The sequence below is a fragment of the Chrysemys picta genome, chromosome 10, assembly GCF_011386835.1.
Source record: "Chrysemys picta bellii isolate R12L10 chromosome 10, ASM1138683v2, whole genome shotgun sequence".
NCBI classification, from domain to species: Eukaryota; Metazoa; Chordata; order Testudines; family Emydidae; genus Chrysemys; species Chrysemys picta.
Window position 1 is genome coordinate 49,147,085 of NC_088800.1, and position 23,485 is coordinate 49,170,569.

Below are 23,485 nucleotides of genomic sequence, written 5' to 3' on the forward strand. Positions count from 1 at the left end.
TTCTGCCTCCCCTGCTCCCCCATACTTGGTCTGTTTGTCTATCTACACTTAGGCAGTTTGGGGCAGGCCCAGTCTCACTGCGTGTTTGTAGAAGGTCTAGCACAATGGGGCCCTGATCTCTTTTGGGGCCTCTAGGAACTACTCCAATAACTTTTTCTGTCAGGAATACTCATTTTGTAAACTAAGCAATACATTCTTTTACCAGTTTTATGGGGAGGAAGCTCACTCCCAAAGGAAATGTTTTACTAACTACTCATTTATCATGGTTTGGTATGAGGTTACTTACCTGTTACTGGAGGTTCCTGGAGATGAACCTATATTCCGCTGTGGATTACACATGCACAACAGGCACTCAGAATTCGAAAGTAGTGTCTGTTGAGCCACACATACGCCCCAACTTGCTTCGTACTTCTGTCTGTAGTGACAAAGGGCAGGGCAGATCGCATCTCCAGTTCCTTCTCCAATGTGAATCTGGTAGATCCGAAGCAGAGGAGGAGGAGGGCGGGAAGTGGAATACAGATGGTGACCACCCATCTCGAAGAACCTCTAGTTAGAGGTAAGTAACCTCTTCTTCTTCAAGTGATGGTCCCTATCGTATTCCATCGTGGATGACTGACAAGCAGTACCTATGTAGGAGGAGGGTGTGAGGATGACAACAGAAGGGTCGTGTGGAGAACCACCATGTGAAAGGAGTCATCTGCCACCAAGTCCTGCACCCAGGTGTAGTGTGTGGCAAACGTGTGGACAGAACACTCCATGTGGCTGCTCTAAATAGGTCTATGAGAGACACATCTTGAAGGGATACCTTTCGGGGTCCCCTCCAGTTATATGAGATAGGTATATCTCCATATAGAAGATAGTTGCTACCATGGCTGTGCCGGTCTCTGTGGTGGTGCATAGGAGTGGTATGGGAAAGGCGATTCTTCCGTCAGTTCAGATTCATCCGAAAAAGAGGACTGGTTCCAAAGGCAGTACCATTGGAGCCAATGGAGAGGTGTATAGCATACATGTGAGGGGGCGATAGCTCCTATACCACAGGCACGTCTTATGGCAGAGATCTGAGTTCCCTGGAAGTGGAAGGACCCGATGGGAGGAGAGGACTATGGATCCAGTAAAGCAAAGACATCTTGGGGTGCAGCCACAGATCAGGATCTCCCTGGCAGAAGGGACACTACTGTCTCATTTTTGGCTGCTGGTACTGGTGCTCTACTGGTGCTGGAGGGTCTCACGTTTTGTGAGGTGCCGGAGATGGCGGTACCAAGAGGTTCACTGCCTGGAACCAGTGTTCTCACTGTTTGTGGGTCTTTTTCTTGTGCCTGTGGAACGTAGAACACGTTGTCCCATTGGGCCAAGCTGGTGGAAGGAATGTTTCTTTGAGGTAAGACTTGGAGCAAAATTTAATCACATGCTTATGGGAGTGCTTCCTAATCTCCCAAATAGGCCCCTCCCCCAAACAGCGGAGCCACCCCCTGACATCAGCTCTGTGGGGGTGGCTCCGCCGTTACCAGAGTTGGATGTAGTAGCAGCATGAGGCACACTCCTCACTGATTCTGGCAGATGTATGGGGGATTCTCCAGCCTGGGTCTCATGGCCTTCTCCAGGAGATACTTCCAGAGACAAAGTGCTTGACCTTCTCTGCTACAGCTGGGAAAAGACTGACAAACACTGCACCTAGCTGCAATGAGAGCTTCTTCCAGGCTGTAGAGACAGCATTGGTGGCCATTGCTGACTGAGAAGGATTGCGGGCAGGAGGTGCAGTTTGAAATGCTGGGCATAGTCCGGTACTCGAATGAGGTATAGGGGGCATGGGGACTAAGGGTACGTCTACACTTACCTCCGGGTCCAGCGGCAGGCAATCGATGTTCTGGGATTGATCCCGGAAGTGCTCGCCGTCGACACCGGTACTCCAGCTCGGCGAGAGGAGTACGCGGCATCGACAGGGGAGCCTCCCTGCCATGTCTGAACCCGCGGTAAGTTCGGACTAAGGTACTTCGAATTCAGCTATGTTATTAATGTAGCTGAATTTGCGTACCTTAGTCCGAAGTGGGGGGTTAGCGTGGACCAGGCCTAGGGGAAGTTGCTGACCTCTGTTCTGAATTGTTAAAACTACAACTAAATCTGAAAACTATGTACAATTAAAGGTATTAGAGCTGCATCAGAGATGATGACACTGAAGGTTCCAACCCAGACCACGTAGCGGTGAGAAGGAACTAGAGATGCGGTCAGTCTGCCGTGACTTTTATCACCTCGAACGGAAGCACGAGGTGAATCAGGGTGCATGTGCAGATCAACAGACACTTCTTTCAAGTTCTCTGACTCTGGGTGCATGTGTAACCCACAGTGGAATACAACAGGGACCATCACTCGAAGAAGAACAAGTAGTTATTGAGTCAACAAAACTTGATGGGACATTTCAAACTTTGATAAATAAAGATAGATATCAACTAGTTTTTCTACATGTGTAAATAAGACAGAACTTTGGCTTCAACTGGTGAACTTTAATTAGCAAAGTGCCAGCGAGATGGCATTCTGGCTTTCAAGTTGGTGTAGCTTTGAAGCTCAGCTGTATGCTCAAGCACCTGACAAGCTTCTTCCAGTGTAATGCCAGGTCTGAACACTGCTGGAGGCATTTCTTCGTAAGGAAGACTATGCTTTTTAATATTCAAATCAGTCAGTCATTCTTGGACTAGTAGCATTTTAATCCCCACCAGGAGCTTAGTCAGGCTCCAGCATGCTACATTTTTTGTTCACTGGTAAGAGGGCGTGCCTGCCTGTAGTGCTCCCTACTGGCCAAGTGTGGCCCTGTAGAGGCCCGCCTCAATTTCCCCTTCTTTCAGGACTCAAACTCCACACAGGCTCTCTCATGGCTCACACCATCCTTGCTTCAGACGGGTTCAACAACAAACAGTTCACAGCAATTCTCAAAGTCCCACAATAAAGTCCACCACCACAACACGAAAGTTCATATTCAGCCAGTTCCGGAGCTCTTCTGTCCCAGTCTGCTCTCCACCAAGCAGCCACTCCCTGCGCTTCCTAGCTGGAACTCAGCCTTCTTCAATTCTTTTTCTCTGGGTCAGAAAAATCAGCAGGCAACCCCTCTTTGGGCTCTCTTGGCCCTCCCCTGGTTACTCGGGGTCTCCTGTGGGAGCCTCCTGCTCTCTACAGCCTCTGTCAGAGCTTCTTCCTCTAGCTGCACCCTTACCTCTCTGGGTTGAGACATCTGTGGGTAGCCTATCTTCTCCTGCTGCTGTCTCCCCCTATATAAGGCCCAGGTGCCATCCCTTAAACCCAGTTGGGCAGCAGGTAATCAGTCAGAGGTACACTGGACCCTGCTCCCTCTTAAAGGTGCCAGTCACCCTGCAACAGTTTCACTTACACTAATTGTGTCCAAGTGCTGTCGGAAGGTCAGTTCTGCTTCCTTGCTAGGCACGAACAGCTTTCCATGTCGGCTATTGGGTGGTAGAGTCGTGGGAACTGCAAAGAGCCCACCGTCTGCATCAGCTCCTCTAGAACTTGAGGGACCAGCCGCCAAGAGAGGTCTAGGGGGGTTCCTCAAACCTGGAAGATTTTAATCAACCATTTAACAAAATAAAAACTAATGGAATTATATTTAGTAGATGGAGAACAGAACTGGGAATCAGGACTCCTAGATTATATACCTGGCTCTGCTACCGACTGACTCACTGTGTGACCCTGGGCAACTCTCAACCTTTGTGTTTCAGTCTCCCCATCTATACAATGGGGATACACTTATCTACTTCACAGTGATATTGCAACTCATTCATTTGCTTTGAGATCTTTGGATGAAAAGAGTTAACCAAAAGCAACACATTAATACAGACAGAGACATCTATGGATCTGATTCAGAGTCTCACATGACTATACTGAGAAGTGTCTCTCTTATATTTGCTGAAACAGTTGAGGGCGGGTTTCCCAAATGGTAGATGTACATGACTGATATTTTCACTAGCAAAAGGAGTGTAATGCAAATATGGGCTCAGTGTCCAAGACTCTTGTATTGTTTATTTCTGGTTCAGATTGATACTGTATTTGAAAAAACTAAAGTATGAAATATAGTGGAACAACAAGGTAAATACAAGGGTACAATTCCTATGTAAGTTTCTGATTACAGTAAATTGAGAGACCATTGCTCAGTTCACTAGAAACACCCCGCCACTATTCCCAGAGGTACGAGGCAATAGATTTTTGCATAATTAAATACAGTTCTGATGGTTTAGTGATAATTTCATTTTTTGAAAATTAAATGTAAACGGAAAATATCTTGGTTTGGACAACAATGCAATGTCACACTCCAAGCAGCCAATCAGTTTTGAAAGCACACTGGCTGAAATCCAATATTGCTAATATGCTATGACGACAACTGGAAAGTGTGTGAAATTTACATTGTTCATATAAAACTGGGTCTCTATATAACAGTTTATTATAATGCATAATACTTTACTTAAAGAGTGCTTTGAAGAACATTAACCCTGACTTACCTAGTTTGCAGTGGATATGTTTTCCCCATTTTACAGATGCGGACACTCAGATACATATGAGATAAAAGCGTAGGGCCGCATTTCAAATGAGCTCAGCACCCAGGAGCTCCAGCGCTTTTGAAACTTAACTACAATTGTGGATGCTGAACTCTAAGAAATCTATTTCAAGATTTTGAAGAGCTACTGAGCAACACAATTCTCATTGACTTCAATGAGACAGTTTAAAAAAAAAAAAAATCAATTCATAGTAATTTGGTTAAGGCCACACAAGTCAGTGGCAGTGGCCAGGTTCAGTTAACTAGGCCACACCATCCTTTCTAAAAATCACCTAGAGGTTTTGGTTACAAACCAGGAGAGCAAAGCCCACATGGTTTGTGATGCTACTAGTTACCAATTTTTATTTGGCAAAAAAAGAGTTAAACAAAACTGACAGCAGAAGGTATTTTCTTATATAAAGCAGTAAAAAGGGGTATCAAATGTACAAAGTACATTTTGTTAGTCTCTAAGGTGCCACAAGTACTCCTGTTCTTTTTGCTAGTTCACACTGTATCTCTCCTAACTGCTCTGCTTGTTTTTCCCCAGCAGTGTACAATCCCCTTTTTCCTCATCCTGGCCTCCTTTGCTGCTGCTCTGAAGCTGCCTGTTAGTCAAGGCTTTCAATTCCCCTTAGACTTAGGTCTGGTCTATACTACCCGCCTGAATCTGCGGGTAGAAATCGACCTCTCGGGGATCGATTTATCGCGTCCCGTCGGGACGCGACAATCGATCCCCGAATCGGCGCTCTAACTCCACCAGCGGAGGTGGGAGTAAGCGCCGCCGACAAAAAGCGGCAGAAGTCGATTTTGTCGCCGTCCTCACAACGGGGTAAGTCGGCTGCAATACGTCGAATTCAGCTACGCTATTCACGTAGCTGAATTTGCGTATCTTAAAATCGACTCCCCGCTGTAGTGTAGATGTACCCTTAGAGTGTGCACAAGCTGGCTTTCAAATTGTTACTTTCTGTTGGAAAAGCTAACTCAATTTAGCTATAAGAAGTTAGAAGTCAGAAAGGCTCAGGATAAAAAGCACTGAGAAACCACAGCTAGAAGGTTCATTTCTAAAAACCTGACAGTTTATTTTCTGGCAGCCATTATACTGCAGACTTTTAATAGCACTTTATGCATGGGTGAGATGGAGTTTGTTACTGTGTACTAACAAAGTTATGATCCAGACCACTGAAAATACATCTTAGATTTACTATCTGGGAGTAATTTCCAAATTCAGCACCCAGATCAATGCTACTAAGAACCATATTGATAGTGTAAAAAACTACTTAAATTCAAGTTATGATTTTACATTATTTTCACCTTAGTGAGTAAAATCCTGTAACATAAGAGTGGCACTATATCTCTATACGTTGTGATTAGCAGGTGTGAATGATGCAGGCTAACATATAACTAGTAAGAGATGTGAACATGAAGTTATATAGAAGCAGGCACCTTTTTTTTATTTCTAAGGGACAGATATACAATATAATATCTCAATTAGAGCTGTGTGAATACTGGATTTTCTGTTTCACTGGCAGGAATTCCATTTCAGATTTGGTGTGTGGGGGGGGAGCAACTTTAACCATGATTCCAGGGGCTACTTAAGCACCTGAAAACTTACTTTGCAGATGATAGGTATAGTGCTCCTGTCAGCTAATTTCTAAGTTAACTCCTATATAAAGAAAGAAAATTAAATGAATATCTGACATCTTGTGGCTAGTCACTTAGGGGACACTGTTTAACATTGGAATAGATCATTTCACTTTTGGAAACATCCTACTAGGAGAAGGCCTGGTGATTTTAATACTGCAGCTGCATGGAGCTCTAGGGGTGTTACCAAAGGCCTGGTCTATACTGGGGGGGGGGGGAAGGGGGGGAGGGGAGAGGAATCGATCTAAGTTACGCAACTTCAGCTACGTGAAGAATATAGCTGGAGTCGACGTACTTCGATCTACTCACTGCGGTGTCTTCACTGCAGTGAGTCGACCGCTGCCGCTGCTCCGTCGACTCTGCCTGTGCCTCTCACAGCAGCGGAGTACAGGAGTTGATAGGAGAGCGTTCAGGGGTCGATTCATCGCGTCTAGTCTAGATGCAATAAATCAACCCCTGCTGGATCGATCACTGCCCACCAATCTGGCAGGTAGCATAGACATACCCCAACTACAAATAAAAATAGGCTAGAAACTGACTATAAACAGGAGTGAAACCGACACTTTTAAAAAGCAACAGAGGGTCCTGTGGCACCTTTAAGACTAACAGAAGTATTGGGAGCATAAGCTTTCATGGGTAAGAACCTCACTTCTTCAGATGCAAGAAGTGAAGTTCTTCTGAAGAAGTGAGGTTCTTTCCCACGAAAGCTTATGCTCCCAATACTTCTGTTAGTCTTAAAGGTGTTACAGAACCCTCTGTTGCTTTTTACAGATTCAGACTAACATGGCTACCCCTCTGATACTTGACACTTTTAAGTCACTTTCACTTTGGTTTAAAGGCTAGTTATTTTTCAGAAGGCCCTTAAAACAGCACTACAGTGATTGAGTTGCAGTTCTCACAGGAAAATATTTAAAATCGAACACCAAGAGAATTCCACATTTTAAATTTGAGGAAAAAAATTGAGCCTTATTATTTAGAGTTTGTGTGTGCGCATATATAATTTTTTTTTTAAAGTACCTCTGTGTTTGGAAGCTGTGCCTCAGTTCCCATTACTGTAACATGGGAATAATAATACTTGCCTGTCTTCCGTATCGAATTATAAGGGAGATAATTATAGAGATCTGTGGGACAGGAACTGGGCCTTCTTAATGGTTTGCATGGTGCTTAGCACAATGGGGGACTCCTACTGATTAAGGTCTTTGGGCACTATTGTAACATTAGTCAGCTGTTGAGATGCCTTCTGGTGGTAGCTGAAGGAGACTTATCTGGTGAGTGGGATGTTGGTGGAGGACAGGTTAATCTCTGTGTTGGCCAGCAGTGCAGCCTTCATCCCCCACGAGCTCAGCACTGCTGGCAGAATTTGCAGCACAGCACGGACACACACCTGTCCTTGAAGCTGCAACTGCCAGTGGTCAAGATGGCTGTGGACCAGAAGGGTCTGTCCGCAGTCTCCTCCTAGGGAGAGGTGAGGGTGCTCCCTGCTAGTCTGAGAGCAAACTCACCCCCACCCTTTTCAGCTCCCCCTCCCTCAGGATCCTTGCCCCAGAGACCGTTTCCCCTCAGCTGCTCCTCCCACACTCACTGCCTGCCCCCTCCCTCAGAGTGTAGTCCTATGCCCTCACCTCTCCTTTCCCCTGGTGATTGACTTCCCTTTCCCACCCCACTGCCCCCATCTTTCTTTTCACTAACAAAAAGGTTTTTTACAGTTAGACCTAAAAAATTACTGGGCTCTTTCCTGAAAATTAAAATACACTCGTCTGCAAACAAATGCAATGAAGATTTAAACTAAGGTGAAACTGCTACATATTACTCTATAATGAGAAACACACAGAGCCCTAAGTACTGTGTTTTATAGCATTAATTAAATTGCTCATTAAGGCACTGGCATTACAATAATGATATAAAAATGCTGATATAAAAAAGCTTGACACCTTCATGGCCTGTTCTGCAAGCCATAAAATGTGGGATGACAAAAGCAACTAGACTGAGAACATTGAAATTCTCTGTTCACACAGTTGTGGCTGACAAGTGACTAACTATCCCCTCTAGTGGAATAAGGCGGCAATTCATGCTCATTCAGTATTCCAACTTGGTAGAATGACACAGGAATGTCTCATTTTAAATGTTATTTTACCTGATCTTAACCAACATACTTATTATCCCCACATCCTTCACCCTTATAACACTGTACAATCCAACATCAGTCATTATCTCACAGAAGCAAGCTTCCCCAGGAAGACTGACTAGTGAGCGGCTTCCTTGATTGGAAAATGTTTTAAAGTCACATAATGTTAACCTACAGCATTCCCACATGTAAATTCATTATTGAGGTGGGTAGTTTGTAGGATTCAAAAAAATAAACCTGTATACAAGTAACTTGTAGTCACTCTAGATAAATTACCAGGGATATGTGTCTTCAACTGTCAAGAATGAATTATCATCCCTTCCCAACCAGACACAGAAATAATATTGCAGAACAGACCAGGTGCATTATGGGTAAGTTTAAGATTTTTGTCACGGTTATTTTTAGTAAAAGTCAGGGACAGGTCACAGGCAATAAACAAAAATGCACAGAAGTCCATGACCTGCCCCTGACTTACTAAAAAAAAAAAAAAAAAAAAAAACAAACAACCCTGACAAAAATGGGGCTGACAGTGGGGTGAGAGCCCAAGCCCTGCTGACGGATGGAAGGAGGGGTGGGGGGGTTCAGCACCCACTACCCGCAGCGGCTGAAAGCTGCAGGGCCCCTACCACCACCTGCAGCAGCTGAAGCTGAAAGTGTCATAGAGGTCTCACGGATTCCGTGACTTCCATGACATAATCTTAGCCTTAATTATGAGAAGGGTTTCCTCTGAAGGATGGAACACTGGGGTAGTGACTTAGTGGACCAATGGTATGATCCACTGAAGTCATTCCCATGGGTGCTCACCTGAGGAGCTGGAACTAACATTGGGAGAAAAGGTCTTGTTGCGAAGAGCAGATTGGTTTCGTGCACAACCTGGACTCCTGGTGCTGACGGCAATCACCTTTCCAGGAGGAGTCAGTGATTGCTCTTCTTGAGTAGGTTTTATAGGGGATGTGGCGACAGAGTTCATCTCAGGGGTCTGAAAAAACAAGCACAATTGTTCAAAACGCTGCCAGAATATCAATAAAGTTAACAAATGCCCTTCCAGGAAACTTAAAAAGTCACTAAGAACTTATCCATTATAGTGGGACTGATCAGCATGTTCCTGCATTCGGTTAATGCATACCATATGTGTAGGGTTACCATATTTCCCTATGCTGAATACGGGACACTGGTAAAATTAGCCCATTAAAAAGAAACACTACATACAGTAACTCCTCACATAAAGTTGTCCTGGTTAACATTGTTTCCTTATTAGGTTGCTGATCCATTAGAGAACATACTCGTTTACAGGGCCGGCTCTAGGATTTTTGTCGCCCAAAGCAAAAACAATTTTGCCCCCCCCCTTATTTAATTACCCCGGCCCCGCCTCAATTCCGCCCCTTCCCCAAATTCCCAGCCCTGCCTCCTCCCCCCAGGCTCTCAAGCCTAGGAGGGAGGGGGAGAAGCGGCGCCATGCCGCGGCCGCTCGGGATCTCCCCCTCCCTCCCAGGTTTGAGAGCCTGGGAGGGAGGGCAAGTAGCGGTGCGCGAATCAACTGTTTCGCGCGCCATGGCAGCGGCGGTGAGCTAGGGCGGTCGGGGCACATTTTTAGGGGCGGCATTCTGGCGCTGGCCATGCCACCCCTAAAAATGTGCCGCCCCAAGCACCAGCTTGTTTTGCTGGTGCCTAGAGCCGGCCCTGCTCGTTTAAAGTCGCACAATGTTCCATTACAAGGTTGTTTGGTTCGCCCCGCTATGCTCACCCGGCGAGCGAGCAAGCCTCCAACCCCGCTCCCTGGTAGGAATGCTGGGCGGGCAGAATGTTGGGTGGGCAGAATGGGGCAAGCCCCCGTGCCCTGACCCCACTCCCTGGCTGGAACACCAGGCGGGCAGAGTGGGGCAAGCCCACATGCCCCAACTTTGCTATGCCCCTGCCTCAACCACGCTTCACAATCATCACTGGTGAGTACAGTATTAAAATGTTTGTTTAAAAATTATTTAAAAAAACTTTACTGTATATGTATATAATGACTTTTGTCTGGTGAAAATTTTTTCCCTGGAACTTAACCTCCCCTATTTACATTCATTCTTATGGGGAAATTGGATTCGCTTAACATCGTTTTGCTTAAAGTAGCATTTTTCAGGAACATAACTACAACATTAAGTGAGGAGTTACTATAGTTGGATTCTTTTTATTTACCTTATCTTTAAGGCTTTAGGGTTCACACCAGGAGGAGTGATACATATACCCCTACCCCCACCCCACAAACACATGGGGAGAAGTAACACACACACACTCTTCTACAACTCTCTTATATGGGGGGGGGGGGTGTGAATGACCAACCCAACCTTCCCTGCCCGGCATTCTCCGCCCTCCATGCCTGGCTGGGCCCCGGGATGGACCCGCCTCTCCTGGTACCGCGTCTTCCAAGGCAACACACCAGGGGAAGGGGGCACAGAGTCACATGGCCCCCGTCCCCAGATTTCTGCCAGGGTTCACACCAGAATGTGGCCAGCAGCAGCCTTTCAGCACTGTGTGGGAGGGAAGGGATGGGAGTTGCTTCCAGTTGTGGGAGGAGGGTGGACGAGGGAAGCCTCTACCGCGATAGAACGCTGTCCTCGGGAGCCAAAAAATCTTACTGTGTTATAGGTGAAACCGAATTATATCGAACTTGCTTTGATCCACCTGAGTGTGCAGCCCCGCCCCCCCGGAGTACTGCTTTACTGCGTTATATTCAAATTCATGTTATACTGGGTTGCGTTATATCGCGGTAGAGCTGTAGTATAAATCTAAAGCCACAATTCCACCAGGAATCAGTGTTCGGGGAGGAGCTGCTCAGGAATGCAATCAGCAAAAACACTACTATCTAATGAGCTTTGGCTGATAGGATCATGACTGCTCCTTGGTGGAGAGGACTTGGGACTCTGCTCCTCAGGTTTAGACATTAGAATCAGAAGAATGTTCTGGAAAAGAACCAAGTCTCCACCAGCAAGCAAAGATAAAAAAACTACAAATTTTCCAGCACAAATGATTAATGTGCAATTTAATTTGAAATAACTACGTAAATATCACCTTTAACTCAAGTTTATTCAGTCAGACCTGTTATATTCTAAATCCTTCCAGCTCATCAACAGAATCATTTATTAAGCTCCAATCAGCTACACCATCGAAAACAACAGGCTGAATGGGCATCAGAGGGCAGAATTTGCCCTGTAAAATCCTTAATATTTTGGTTAATGATGTGCAAGGAAGGAACACAGACTGACTCAAATCCCATCTGAGATCCACAGGGGCTGGCAGTTGATAAAAAACGGTTACTCACCTTTGTAACTGTTGTTCTTCGAGATGTGTTCCTCATATCCATCCCAATTAGGTGTGCGCGCGCGCCGCGTGCACGATCGGAGAAATTTTCTACCCTAGCAACACCCGGTGGGTCAACGGTGGAGCCCCCTGGAGTGGCGCCTTCATGGCGCTGGATATATACCCCAGCCGAACCAGCGCCCCCTCAGTTCCTTCTTGCCAGCTACTCTGACAGAGGGGAAGGGGGGCGGGTTTAGAATGGATATGAGCAACACATCTCGAAGAACAATAGTTACAAAGGTGAGTAACCGTTTTTTCTTCTTCGAGTGCTTGCTCATATCGATTCCAATTAGGTGACTACCAAGCCTTACCTAGGCGGTGGGGTCGGAGAGAGACAGACATCGCTGTGTGTAAAACCGCTGATCCGAATGCAGCGTAGTCTCTGGACTGCTGTACTAGCGCATAGCGAGCGGCGAAGGTGTGTACCGATGACCAAACCACCGCTTTACAAATATCCTGGATCGGGACATGAGCCAGGAAGGCAGTCGAGGAGGCTTGGGCCTTCGTGGAGTGGGCGGTGAGGCGCGGCGTCGGGACACCGGCCAGGTCGTAGCAGGCACGAATGCAGGACGTAATCCAAGAGGAGAGACGTTGTGAGGAGACCAGTAAGCCTTTCATCCGGTCGGCCACTGCAACCAAGAGTTGTGTCGACTTCCTAAACGGCTTTGTACGCTCAATATAGAAAGCCAGGGCTCTGCGTACGTCCAAGGAGTGCATACGCTGGTCTTGATGGGTAGAGTGCGGCTTAGGATGGAAGACGGGAGAAATATATCCTGGTTCACATGAAAAGGTGAAACTACCTTGGGAAGAAAGGCAGGGTGGGGGCGAAGCTGCACCTTGTCTTTAAGGAAAACTGTATATGGAGGCTCAGACGTAAGGGCGCTGATTTCAGAAACACGCCGTGCTGAAGTGATGGCTACAAGGAAGACCGTCTTCCAAGATAGGTACATGAGTGAGCAGGTAGCCAATGGCTCGAACGGGGGCCCTGTGAGCTTGGAGAGAACCAGGTTGAGATCCCACGCCGGAACAGGTTGGCATTGCTGTGAGTACAGTCGCTCTAAGCCCTTAAGGAATCTAACCACCATTGGGTTAGAGAAGACCGAGGAAGCGGGTCCTCCTGGGTGGAACGCCGATATAGCGGCCAGGTGAACCCTGATTGAAGATATCGCCAAGCCCTGCTGTTTCAGGGATAGGAGATATTCGAACACAAGGGGGATAGACGCCTGCAAGGGGGGCGTGGCTCGCTGCCCGCACCAACAGGAGAAACGCTTCCATTTGGCTAAGTAGGTGGTCCGTGTAGAGGGCTTTCTACTTCCCAGCAGAATCTGTTGCACGGGATGCGAGCATTGCAGCTCTGTCCGATTCAGCCATGGAGCATCCACGCCGTGAGGTGGAGCGACTGCAGGTCGGGGTGACAGAGTCGGTCATGGTCCTGAGAGATCAGATCTGGGCACAGAGGAAGCGTGATCGGTGTTTGAACCGATAGCTCCAGAAGCGTGGTGTACCAGTGCTGTCTTGGCCAAGCTGGAGTGACTAGAATCACACGTGCCTGGTCTCTGCGTAGCTTGAGCAGTACCCTGTGGACCAGTGGGAATGGAGGAAAAGCATAGAACAGCTGGTCCTTCCACGTTAGAAGGAAAGTGTCTGACAGGGAGCCCGGAGATCGCCCTTGTAGGGAGCAGAACGCGTGGCACTTCCTGTTGGCTCGAGATGCGAACAGGTCGACCTGGGGAAATCCTCACCTCTCGAAGACGGAATAGATGATGTCTGGACAAATTGACCACTCGTGCGTCTGGAAGGACCTGCTGAGACGGTCCGCTAGCGTGTTCTGGACTCCAGGGAGGAACGATGCCATGAGATGTATTGAGTGGATAATGCAGAACTCCCACAGGTGGATAGCCTCTAGGCATAGGAGAGACGATCGGGCTCCTCCTTGCTTGTTGATGTAGAACATGGCCATGGTATTGTCGGTGAGGACTGACATGCAACAGCCATGTAGGAGACAGAGAAATGCCTGACAGGCTAGGCGCACCGCCATCAGCTCTCGAACATTGATGTGCAGAGCTACTTGGGATGCAGTCCACAGGCCCTGGGTATGGTGCTCCCCGAGGTGAGCGCCCCAACCTAGAGATGAAGCGTCGGTGACCAGGTGCAGGGAGGGTTGTGGGGCGTGAAACGGCACTCCTGCGCAAACCACCTTGTGATCCAACCACCAGGGGAGAGAGGTAAAGACCGAGTTTGGAACCGTGACCACCATGTTCAGGTTGTCCCGATAAGGACGGTACACCGATGATACCCAGGCCTGAAGTGGGCGAAGCCGAAGTCTGGCATGCCTGGTTACGTAAGTACAAGAGGCCATGTGACCCACCAGGCCGAGGCACGTCCTTATTGTGGTAATCGGGAAGGCCTGGAGCCCTTGAATGATGCTTGTGATGGTGTGAAACCGATTGTCTGGTAGAAGAGCTCGGGTGAGTCTAGGACTGCCCCGATAAACTCTGGGTTGGCTCCAGAGTGGACTTCTCCTTGTTGAGTAGGATGCCTAACTCGTGGAATGTTTGTAGTATTATCTGGACGTAGGCTTGAACTTGCTCCCTGGTGCGGCCGCGCACCAGCCAATCGTCTAGATACGGGAACACCTGTATCCTTTGCCGACGAAGGTATACTGCAACGACAGCCATACATTTTGTGAACACTCTCGGAGCGGCAGACAAGCTGAAGGGAAGGACGGCAAATTGGTAGTGCATCTTGTTTTCTACAAATCGAAGGAAGCGCCTGTGTGTGGGGTAGATTGCTATGTGAAAATATGTGTCCTTCATATCGAGGGCGGCGAACCAGTCTCCAGGATCCAGGGAAGGGATGATGGTCCCCAAGGAGACCATGCGGAACTTCAACTTTACTATGAATTTGTTGAGTCCGCGTAAGTCTAAAATGGGTTGCAGACCCCCTTTTGACTTGGGGATCAGGAAGTAGCGGGAATAAAAACCCCTGCCCCTTAACTCTGGTGGCACCTCCTCTATGGCTCCCATAGAGAGGAGGCCAAAAACCTCCTGTATAAGGGAGAAGGGTCCCTGAAGAGGGACGGGGAGGGGGGGGTGGGAGGGGAGGGGAGGAACTAAGAAAACTGTAGAGCGTATCCCCTCTCCACCATGCAAAGGACCCAACGGTCTGATGTTATGAGGGACCAAGCACGGTGGAAATGGGAGAGGCGATACCAAAAGGAAGGAGATGGATCCTGGGTAGTGGCTGGGGCGCCATCCTCGAGCGCACCTTCAAAAGTTTTGTCTAGGACCTGAAGGTGGCCTAGGCGGGTCCTGGTTCTGACCAGGTTGAGGGGCGGTCGACCTTCGCCTACCACCTCGTCCCCGCTTTCTGGTGAAGTCCTGTCTCAGACGAGGTGGGGGAAGGTAGACCTTTGAGGCTGGGGCCCTGGGACATGCATCCCCAGGGAGCGCATGATAGTTCGAGTCCTTGAGGCTCTGTAATCGAGAGTCTGTCTTCTCCGAGAATAACCCCTGGCCCTCGAAAGGTAAATCCTGCAGGGTCTGCTGCAGTTCTGGCGGCAAGCCCGAAACCTGAAGCCAGGAGACGCGTCGCATGGCGATGCCCGATGCTAGCGTCCTGGCGGCCGAGTCCGCTATGTCCAAGGAGGCTTGTAAGGAGGTCCTAGCCACCTTCTGACCCTCCTCCACTAAGGCACCAAACTCCTCCCTTGAGTCCTGGGAAACCAACTCTTTGAATTTACCCATGCAGTTCCATGAGTTGTAACTGTAGCGGCTCAAGAGCGCCTGTTGGTTCGCGGCTCTGAGCTGCGGACCCCCCGCCAAGTACACCTTACGCCCGAACAAATCGAAGCTCTTAGCGTCCTTCGATTTGCGCGCTGCGGCCTGCTGGCCATGACGCTCTCTTGCATTCACCGAAGACACAACCAGTGAGCACAGTGGAGGATGGGTATACAAGTACTCATAGTCCTTGGAGGGGACGAAGTACTTCCTCTCTACCCCGCTGGCTGTGGGTGGAACGGAGGCAGGGGTTTGCCATATGGTAGTGGCATTAGCCTGAATCGTCCGAATCAGTGGTAATGCCACCAGGGATGGGGCATCAGCCGACAGGATGCTCACCACCGGGTCCTGCACCTCTACTATCTCCTCTGCCTGGAGGTCCATATTACGCACCACCCTACGTAATAGGTCCTGGTGGGCATGAAGATCTATTGGGGGCAGGCCCGAGGCTGTTGTGCCCACCACCGCCTCATCCAGGGAAGATGAGGAGGATGCCTCCAGGGGCAAGGGATCTAAAGAGGGGTCCTGTTCTAAGGGTCCCTGAAGCGGAGGATCCCCTGCCCCGGGGTCCATGGCCTGAGGTGGTGTAGGCACGGGAGCCTCCATGTCCCCTGGGGGGGCGGGAGATGGTGGCCTCCGGGACTCTGGGTTCAGAGCATGCTGAGCGAGAGGCTGATGGTGGAGCCCCTTGCGCCTAGTGATATTCCCATGGGGTCCAGAAAGACCAATGCGTAGGGTCCTGCGCAGGGTCCTCTGTCCCCTCCTGCCAGTGACCCAAGTCAGCGGCAGCCTGACTCAGAGGAGGGTATGCTCATCGCGAAGTCCCGTCGAAGGAGCGAGACGCTGATCTCGAAGGCCAAGGCGGTGCTGAACGCGGCTGAATGGGCTCAGTGTGATACGGTGCCGATCCGCAGGCGATCGGTCTCTGAGCGGTGCCGGTGAGTGGTACCGTGATCGGGATCGGTACCGCTGGCCATGTTGGTGCTGAGACCCGGATCTGCACCGAGACGAGGACGACCGCCTGTAGACGTGGTACCGGGAGCGGCCCCTCGAACTGGAGTGGCGCTCGTACCGGTGCCGAGAACTACATCGTGACTCTGATCGGTACCGATGATCCTGACTGTGCCGAGTCGTAGATCGGTGCCGTGAAGAGGACCTAGGCCGCGAGTACAACCGGTGCCGGGGTGAAAGTTGGTGCCGGGACTGTGAGCGGCGTCGGGACCTGCTCCGAGACCTGGAGCGGTGCCGCGAGTCCACGCTCGGAGACGGCGGGTGTACCAGGGCAGGCTTGCCCCTGGATTGCACTGTGCGAGGAGCGGGCGGTGCCGCGGGTTGAGATGGAGCCAATAAGGTCTTTTGCCGTCGCAAAGGTCTCCGGAGTCGACGGGAGACAGGGCTCCACCACTGATCAAGGTGGTGAGCCAGTCCGCACCGGACTCAACGGCCCCGGTGCCGGAGTGAACGGTGTAGTTGATATCTGCGACTTCTGGCGCTCTAAAGTCGGACGCGGCTCTACCACTGGTACCGGGGGAGCCAGCGTCTGCAGGACAGCAGTCCCCTGCGTCTTGCGGGATTTCTTATGCCCCGGAGACAGGGAACGGCGCCGGGGCCCTTGTGGCGGCCGCGGTGCTGAAGGAGGCCGGTGCCGTGAGGCCTTATCCGCGTCTGCTCGCAGTGTAGTACCGGTCGGTGCTGCAGGGGCACTGCGCACCGAGGCGCTCGGTGCCGGAACTTGGCGCGCCGAGGGAGGATCTGGGCTAAGTGCCGCCTCCATGAGGAGCTGCCTAAGCCTAAAGTCCCGCTCCTTTTTGGTCCTCGGTCTGAAAGCCTTACAGATCTTGCACTTTTCTGTCTGGTGGGACTCTCCTAGACACTTCAGACACGAGTCGTGTGGATCTCCCGTTGGCATAGGCTTAGCACAGGACGCGCACGGCTTAAAGCCAGGAGCCTTGGGCATGAGCCCGGCTATGCACCGGGGGGAAAAGGGGGAGAAGAAGCTCCCTTAACCCCCGCTAACTATTTACAACTATTTAACAATGAACAGGAATAACTATCTAAAGACTATACAACAACTATAATTACAACTATCTACAAGAATTGAAAGGATAAGCTAGGGAGAGTGGAGAACATCTATGCCGCGCTCCACAGTTCCAACGACCGTCAGGGGCGGTAAGAAGGAACTGAGGGGGTGCTGGGTCGGCTGGGGTATATATGCAGCGCCATGAAGGCGCCACTCCAGGGGGCTCCACAGCCAACCCACCAGGTGTTGCTAGGGTGGAAAATTTCTCCGACGATCGTGCACGCAGCGCGCGCACACCTAATTGGAATAGATATGAGCAAGAACTTGAAGAAAAATATTTTTTACGTGTAAACTGAGCACATTTATTCTGGAGTCACTAAGATACAAACACACATTGCCACTTCTAGGGAATCACTTTCAGAGCTCACTTCTAGACCAGTAGTTTGTTTTTATATCTATCTATCAAATCATCTTGGAGTCAGAAGCATTTATCATTTACCACTGCAGCAGAATGGAGGACCTGACTGGTTCAGCCACCGAAGAGAAATCAGTTCATTTTCATGCCAATACTTTAAAAAGTCAAATTAACAATAGTAATCAAGGGTTTATAGTCCCCCCTAATAGATTAACCCTAAATAGCCTAGCATGCTGCTAATCTCATGACTTGGCTGCTACAGCAGCCATGTTAAATATTCATCATAACTAAGGCTATGATTTGGTCATGGAATCCGTGACTTCCGCAGACCTGTGACTTTAGCCCACAGCTGCTGGGAGCTCCAGGGTATCCCCACCTCCTGTGGTGGCCTGGAGCTTCAGGGTATCCCTGCCGCCACCGGCGGGGGGTGGGGGGGAAATCACCCGGCAGCTCCCCATTGGCTGGGAGTTTTGGGGTACCCCAGCCACCGAGGGCAGTGCGGGGGAATCCCCCGGCAGCCGCCCAGCCTCCGTGAACAGTGGTAAGATCCCCCGCAGCCACTGGGCAGGGGCCACAGCTCTCAGTCATAGCAGGGCAGGGTGCTGGACCCTCCTCCCTGTTTTGTCATGGACATTTTTAGTAAGGGTCAGGTAGAGGTCATGGCTTCCGTGAATTTTTGTTAATTGCCCGTGACGTGTGACTTTTACTAAAAACGTTCATTACAAAATCGTAGCCTTAATCATAACAGCTACTGAAGCTGAAGACACATGGAATATTCAGTTAAAAGTTAAAATGGGATAAAAACTAGTAGCTGCAGCATATAGTGGAAGGCGTTTAACTCTGCTGCAAGCTGCCTGGGATGGTTTTCAGATAGAAATCTCTAAGGTCTCCATAGGGCTTACCATGGAAACAACAGGAACAAGCAATTGTCTCCAAAAATCAAGTGTCATGCATAGGTCATCAGTGCTAGTTACTTACTGGTTTGGGGTTGACTTCAGTGGAAATGAGTTTTAAGAGGCAGTTGAGGAGTCTTTGTTTGTGAAAGATGGAAGATGTGGGGACAGCACTGGGTTCGGATGTTTCCTCCCTGGAATCCTGGGTTTCTGGCCCTAACACAGCTCGCCAGTCATATTCCAGCTGCAGCTTGTTTGGCTTGCCCATCATGAGGTAAACCTCAGCCAACGTAAGGCTCTCAGAGTTTCGTAGACTCCATCCCTCCTCTCTGACCTGTTGAGCAAGTCGGCTCGGGTCATCCTTGAGAGGCTTTGCAGAAGGTTGTCCCGGAGGTGAATGCAGAAATGAAGAGCTCAGCTTCTCTTGAGTCTCCTCCACTACTGCATCTTGTAAAACCTTAGTAAAAGCATCAGCCTGTGGTCCCTGGCTGTGGCTAGCTTCTATCCTACCTCTTGCCATCTGTGCAGAGCAGGGGTCAGCTGCCTCTGTACTCTCAGCTGGAAGAGCCACAGGAGAGGCACTCCCAGCTGAGGGACCAGGATCTTTCCCTTGCAGTTTGTCTGTGCAAAAACATTTCTCTGGGACAATCAGATCTTGACAGGACTTCATATACCGAGGGAATGGATCGAGCAGAGAGAGTTCCTCCAGGTCAGGGATCTTGCTGAAAACACAAGCTGTATTGCATGATGGTAGCTTGGTTGCTTGATCACTGGCCAGGGCCTCCTCGCCCTCGGTGCAGAAAACCACAGGGATCGGCTTCTCCAGACTCCCTCCCAGGTCCTGAAGTCCAGAAGGTGGTTTTTCGAGAGAGTTTGTGATGCTGAGATCAGGGGGGCCTTCTGTCAGGCCACTCTCTGGGGAGACATCTCCAGGGCTTGCAGAGACTTCCGCTATGGGCTGAGAGGTTCTGCCTGGCTCTATAGTGCTCTCGGTCCTTCCGCCACTCTTACCCTCTGATCCCCGAGGGTACTTCAGCTGCCCTCTGGCTGTCCCCTGACCACTCTGTATGCCTAGGATTTGAGCAGGAGGCAATAAGTGAGAGTCCTTTGTGTTCTGTTTGCATTTGCCAGTTTCCTGCCAATGCACTGTGCAGAAAGCCTTGGAGTGAACTACTCTGGCCACCTCAGGGAGAGGGATGAGAGTACAGTTCTCTCCTGGGAAGAGATGAAGCACCACTTTCTCCTGTGAGAGGCTGCCTCTTGCTTCTGAATCTCTGGAGTCCTGAAGCTGCCGTTCCTCTAGTGTTTGACGCTAAATATACTTTGTCAAAGATTACAACCATCTTACATTATGCAGATTAGCTGCAGCATCAGCCACAGATACCCCTAAAAAGAACATCTGGCCGCCCAATTTGTAGTTTAAGAAATTAATAAGCAGCTCTCCATTCAGGAGAAATGTGTATGTTCTGTAATCAGGAATTATGCCTTTACATGTTGAGAAGGGAATATGCCCAAGACCACAATTTTTCCATGAACAACAAGCTGATACTACATTCTAGAACAAGGTCATTGGTCTCAGCTTCACTTACAGATTTATAGTTTAAGGTCAGCAGGAACAATTCTGATTATTTAGTCTGACCTTGATAACACAGACTATAGGACTTACCTGAATTAATTCCTGTTTGAAATAGAGTACGTCTTGTAGAAAAACATCCAACCTTGATTTAAAAATTGCCGGCAATTGAGAACCCATTGGATCTTGTTATATCCTTGTCTGCTAGACTGAAGAGCCCTCTACTATCACATTTCTGTTCTTCACGTAGGTAGTTAGAGACTGATCAAATCACCGCTTAACCTTCTCTTTGATAAGCTAAATATATTGGACTCCTTAACTCTATCACTATAAGGCATGTTTTGACAATTCTTTAATCATTTTTGTGGCTCTTCTCTGAACCCTCCCCAATTTAAAAACACTCTTGTGCAGGAGACTAGAAATTCCATGGCAACTTTGTTTAAATTAAAAAAGGGAAGTTTTCACTGATTTTGGTATAAAAATGGACTACAAAGTCAGTACAGTAGCCCCATGTTATATATTTTCATCTCGGTATCTGTCTCCACATGCAAGGTGCTACTCTGCAGCTGCTGCAAGGCTTACAAGTTAAAGGCTTACAAATTGAAGAAAAAATAAACTAACAGAAGCGTGAAAGAGCTAGGAAGAAGAGAATAGTTGGCATCTTACAAGTGTTTTTACTAAATTACAAAGATTAAAGTTTAGAGGTAGGGATATTAAAAAATACATCTTTGTAACAAGCGCTGGGGCTTTGTGATGAGTTAACGAGGGCCTGAGAGGTTAACTGGTGTCACCTGTGAGAGGGAGAGCCAGGGTTAGTTAAGAGCGAAGCTCAACTGGGAAAGACTGGGATTGCAATATAAAGGTAGGAGACTGAAAGCAGAAGGGAGGAGCAGAGAGAGTTGCAGTCACACCCTAGGAAGTCAACAGAGACAAAGGAAGAAGTCCAGGAAGAGGGTGAGCCCTGAGATCCTGGAGCAAGGAGTCTGGGAAGAGGCTATGAGGAGGTGAAGTAGCCACAGGGAGTACAGAAGGCATCCATGGTAAATCCAGAAAAAGGAAAGAAAGAGAGGCTATGTAGGAAACTCCTCAGGAAACAGCAACAGGGATTGGTGCTGAGCAGACCCGGACTGCTGGTTATAAGGTCCCTAGGCCAGAACATTGTAGTGGGTAGGCTTGGATTTCCCTGACACCACTGGTATAGTGGCACTGAGCCCCAAGTTGGAGTTGAACACTGTCCAGAGAAGGCATTTGGATGTAGAACTGATGAATGAAATTGTTTTTAATTGTTCACTTTATTAATGTAACTTCATAAGTTTTATGAATGAAACAATATTCATTCATAAAACCGGTTACCCCAATAACTGGCTAATTAACAGTTAAGATGCTTGTTAAGCGCCATAGCTGTTCAGTCAGCTGCCTTTGTAAGTTTCACTATCAATCCAACTCCTGCTTAAATCACTGAGACTTGCACTGTTTCAGTATTGTAACTTCTGTTCACCATTTATTACACTTGCCTACAGTGTAACTTCTGTTCATTGTTTGCCATCCATTATGCTTGTCTATATTGTAACTTCTGTTCAGTGTTTGCCATATTGTAATTCAAACCCCATTTTAAAATGCTTACTCAATTTTGTAAGGGCTTGCTACAACCTTCATTTTTGCAAACCCTGCTGTAATCTTATTAGTTTAGTTTAGATGTGTGAATGAGGTATGTATGGATGATGGAATCAACCTCCAGCCCCAGCCTGTCCTGATTAAATAAAGTTCAAACACCAATGGCTGAAAATGCAGACAAGAGCCCTAACAAAGTAAGAAGAATCCACCCTAAAAAGAAAAGGTACAATAGAAGGAAGATCAAAGCCCGGTCCAAGGCTGAAAGTCATGTCACCAATTGATGGGTGATCAATCACCAAACCTGAAGGCAGCGTGACACAGCAAGACCTATAAACTCTGAATTCAAACTAAGCCTACAAAAAGGATGGGTGAGATGGAAAACTTTGGAGGAGGGTAACATTCTGCTGCCAACATGGAAGGGTATCGGTGCATGCCCAACAGAGACCCAGCTCGTCCTTGTGCCCGGCTTTCCTGGCCAGTTACCGCCACAAGCTACGAACCCAAGCTGCAAACTCAAGCCACAGACTCAAGCAGGACTGGTAACTGCAGCAGCTGCAGAAGGTGAGTAACTTCCTCTTCTTCTTCTTCTTCAATTAGTATCCCTATGAGCTAAGTTCCCTCTAAGCTGTGCGGCCAGTCGGCCGCCCAGCAAGCTATCAAGTGCTGTGCACGGCAGGTGTCCCTCCGCCCACTGTGTGCTGCTCCTGCCCTTTGCCCTGGAGCTGCTCCCCGAAGCCTCCTACTTGCTATGCAGAGTGGGGTGGGAAGGGGGGTGCTGATGGCAGGGTGTGCCCCTCCCCCCACCCCTGTACCCAATCTCTGCAGAGCCGGGATAGGGAGGGGAACACGACAGGGCTCAGGAATGGGATGGAGGGAGCTTGCTGGTGGCTGCTGCTGTGTCTGCTTTGAGTACAGATCTAAAGGGCAACGTACAGCAGCAAATCATAGGGCTGAAGAGAAACAGCACTCAGGGTTTTAGTGAGGCTCCATTTTGCCATCATCTGAAATTCTGCACTTTAATTAAAGTAATCCCTGAGTTCCTATATTTTTCCATTTTGAATACAGAGTAATAATACTGTAAATTGATGTGTAAACACTAGAATGACAGTAACCTCCACAGCGCTGCCTCTGGTGGAGAGAGAAGGGCTAGCTCCTCTGCAGAGTAAGGAAAAAAGGGCTCCTTTCAGTGAGGAATGCGGTCTGGGAAATGTGTTCTCCCACCCTGGATCCATGTTGCCTGGGACTGGGGCAATAGCCTGACTTCTCTATCGGCATGCAGCTCCATGTCAGAGCTGTCAGCCAGGACTCCACATTTAGTGTGTACGGATACTTTAAGTTTTAGTCCCCTGACTAAGAATGGGAGGAAGCCACTCCACTTCTGCCAGAACTCAAGGACATATTGTATATATACATACTTCTTCCTGAATATCATCCTCCTGTGCCAGTGCATACACACTGGGACTTTAAGGAAAGCCAGCATATAGCATGAGAGTTAGCAATATTGATTACCTGAAGAATGCCCCAGAGCAGCTGCAGTCCACTGGGGAGT

General features: G+C 48.7%; 1 protein-coding gene and 1 long non-coding RNA gene across 15 annotated transcripts in view; one reads left to right on the top strand and one right to left on the bottom strand.

Annotated features, from left to right (window-relative positions):
* Nucleotides 1-23,485, top strand: part of LOC135974012 (uncharacterized) — an 83,416-nt gene that overhangs the window by 53,261 nt on the left and 6,670 nt on the right. The window lies entirely within an intron of this gene.
* CRAMP1 (cramped chromatin regulator homolog 1) overlaps nucleotides 1-23,485 on the bottom strand; it is a 124,818-nt gene that overhangs the window by 42,655 nt on the left and 58,678 nt on the right. For all 14 annotated transcript variants that reach the window (XR_010591124.1, XR_010591123.1, XR_010591122.1 and 11 more), the window contains 3 exons: nucleotides 18,835-20,061; nucleotides 9,105-9,279; nucleotides 3,377-3,558 (listed from right to left, as the gene is read on the bottom strand). Coding sequence is in view for 11 of the 14 variants with exons in the window: in XM_065559782.1 (XP_065415854.1) it covers nucleotides 3,377-3,558; nucleotides 9,105-9,279; nucleotides 18,835-20,061 (1,584 nt within the window). In the remaining 3 variants the exon portion in view is untranslated. The remainder of the gene's footprint in view (nucleotides 1-3,376; nucleotides 3,559-9,104; nucleotides 9,280-18,834; nucleotides 20,062-23,485) is intronic.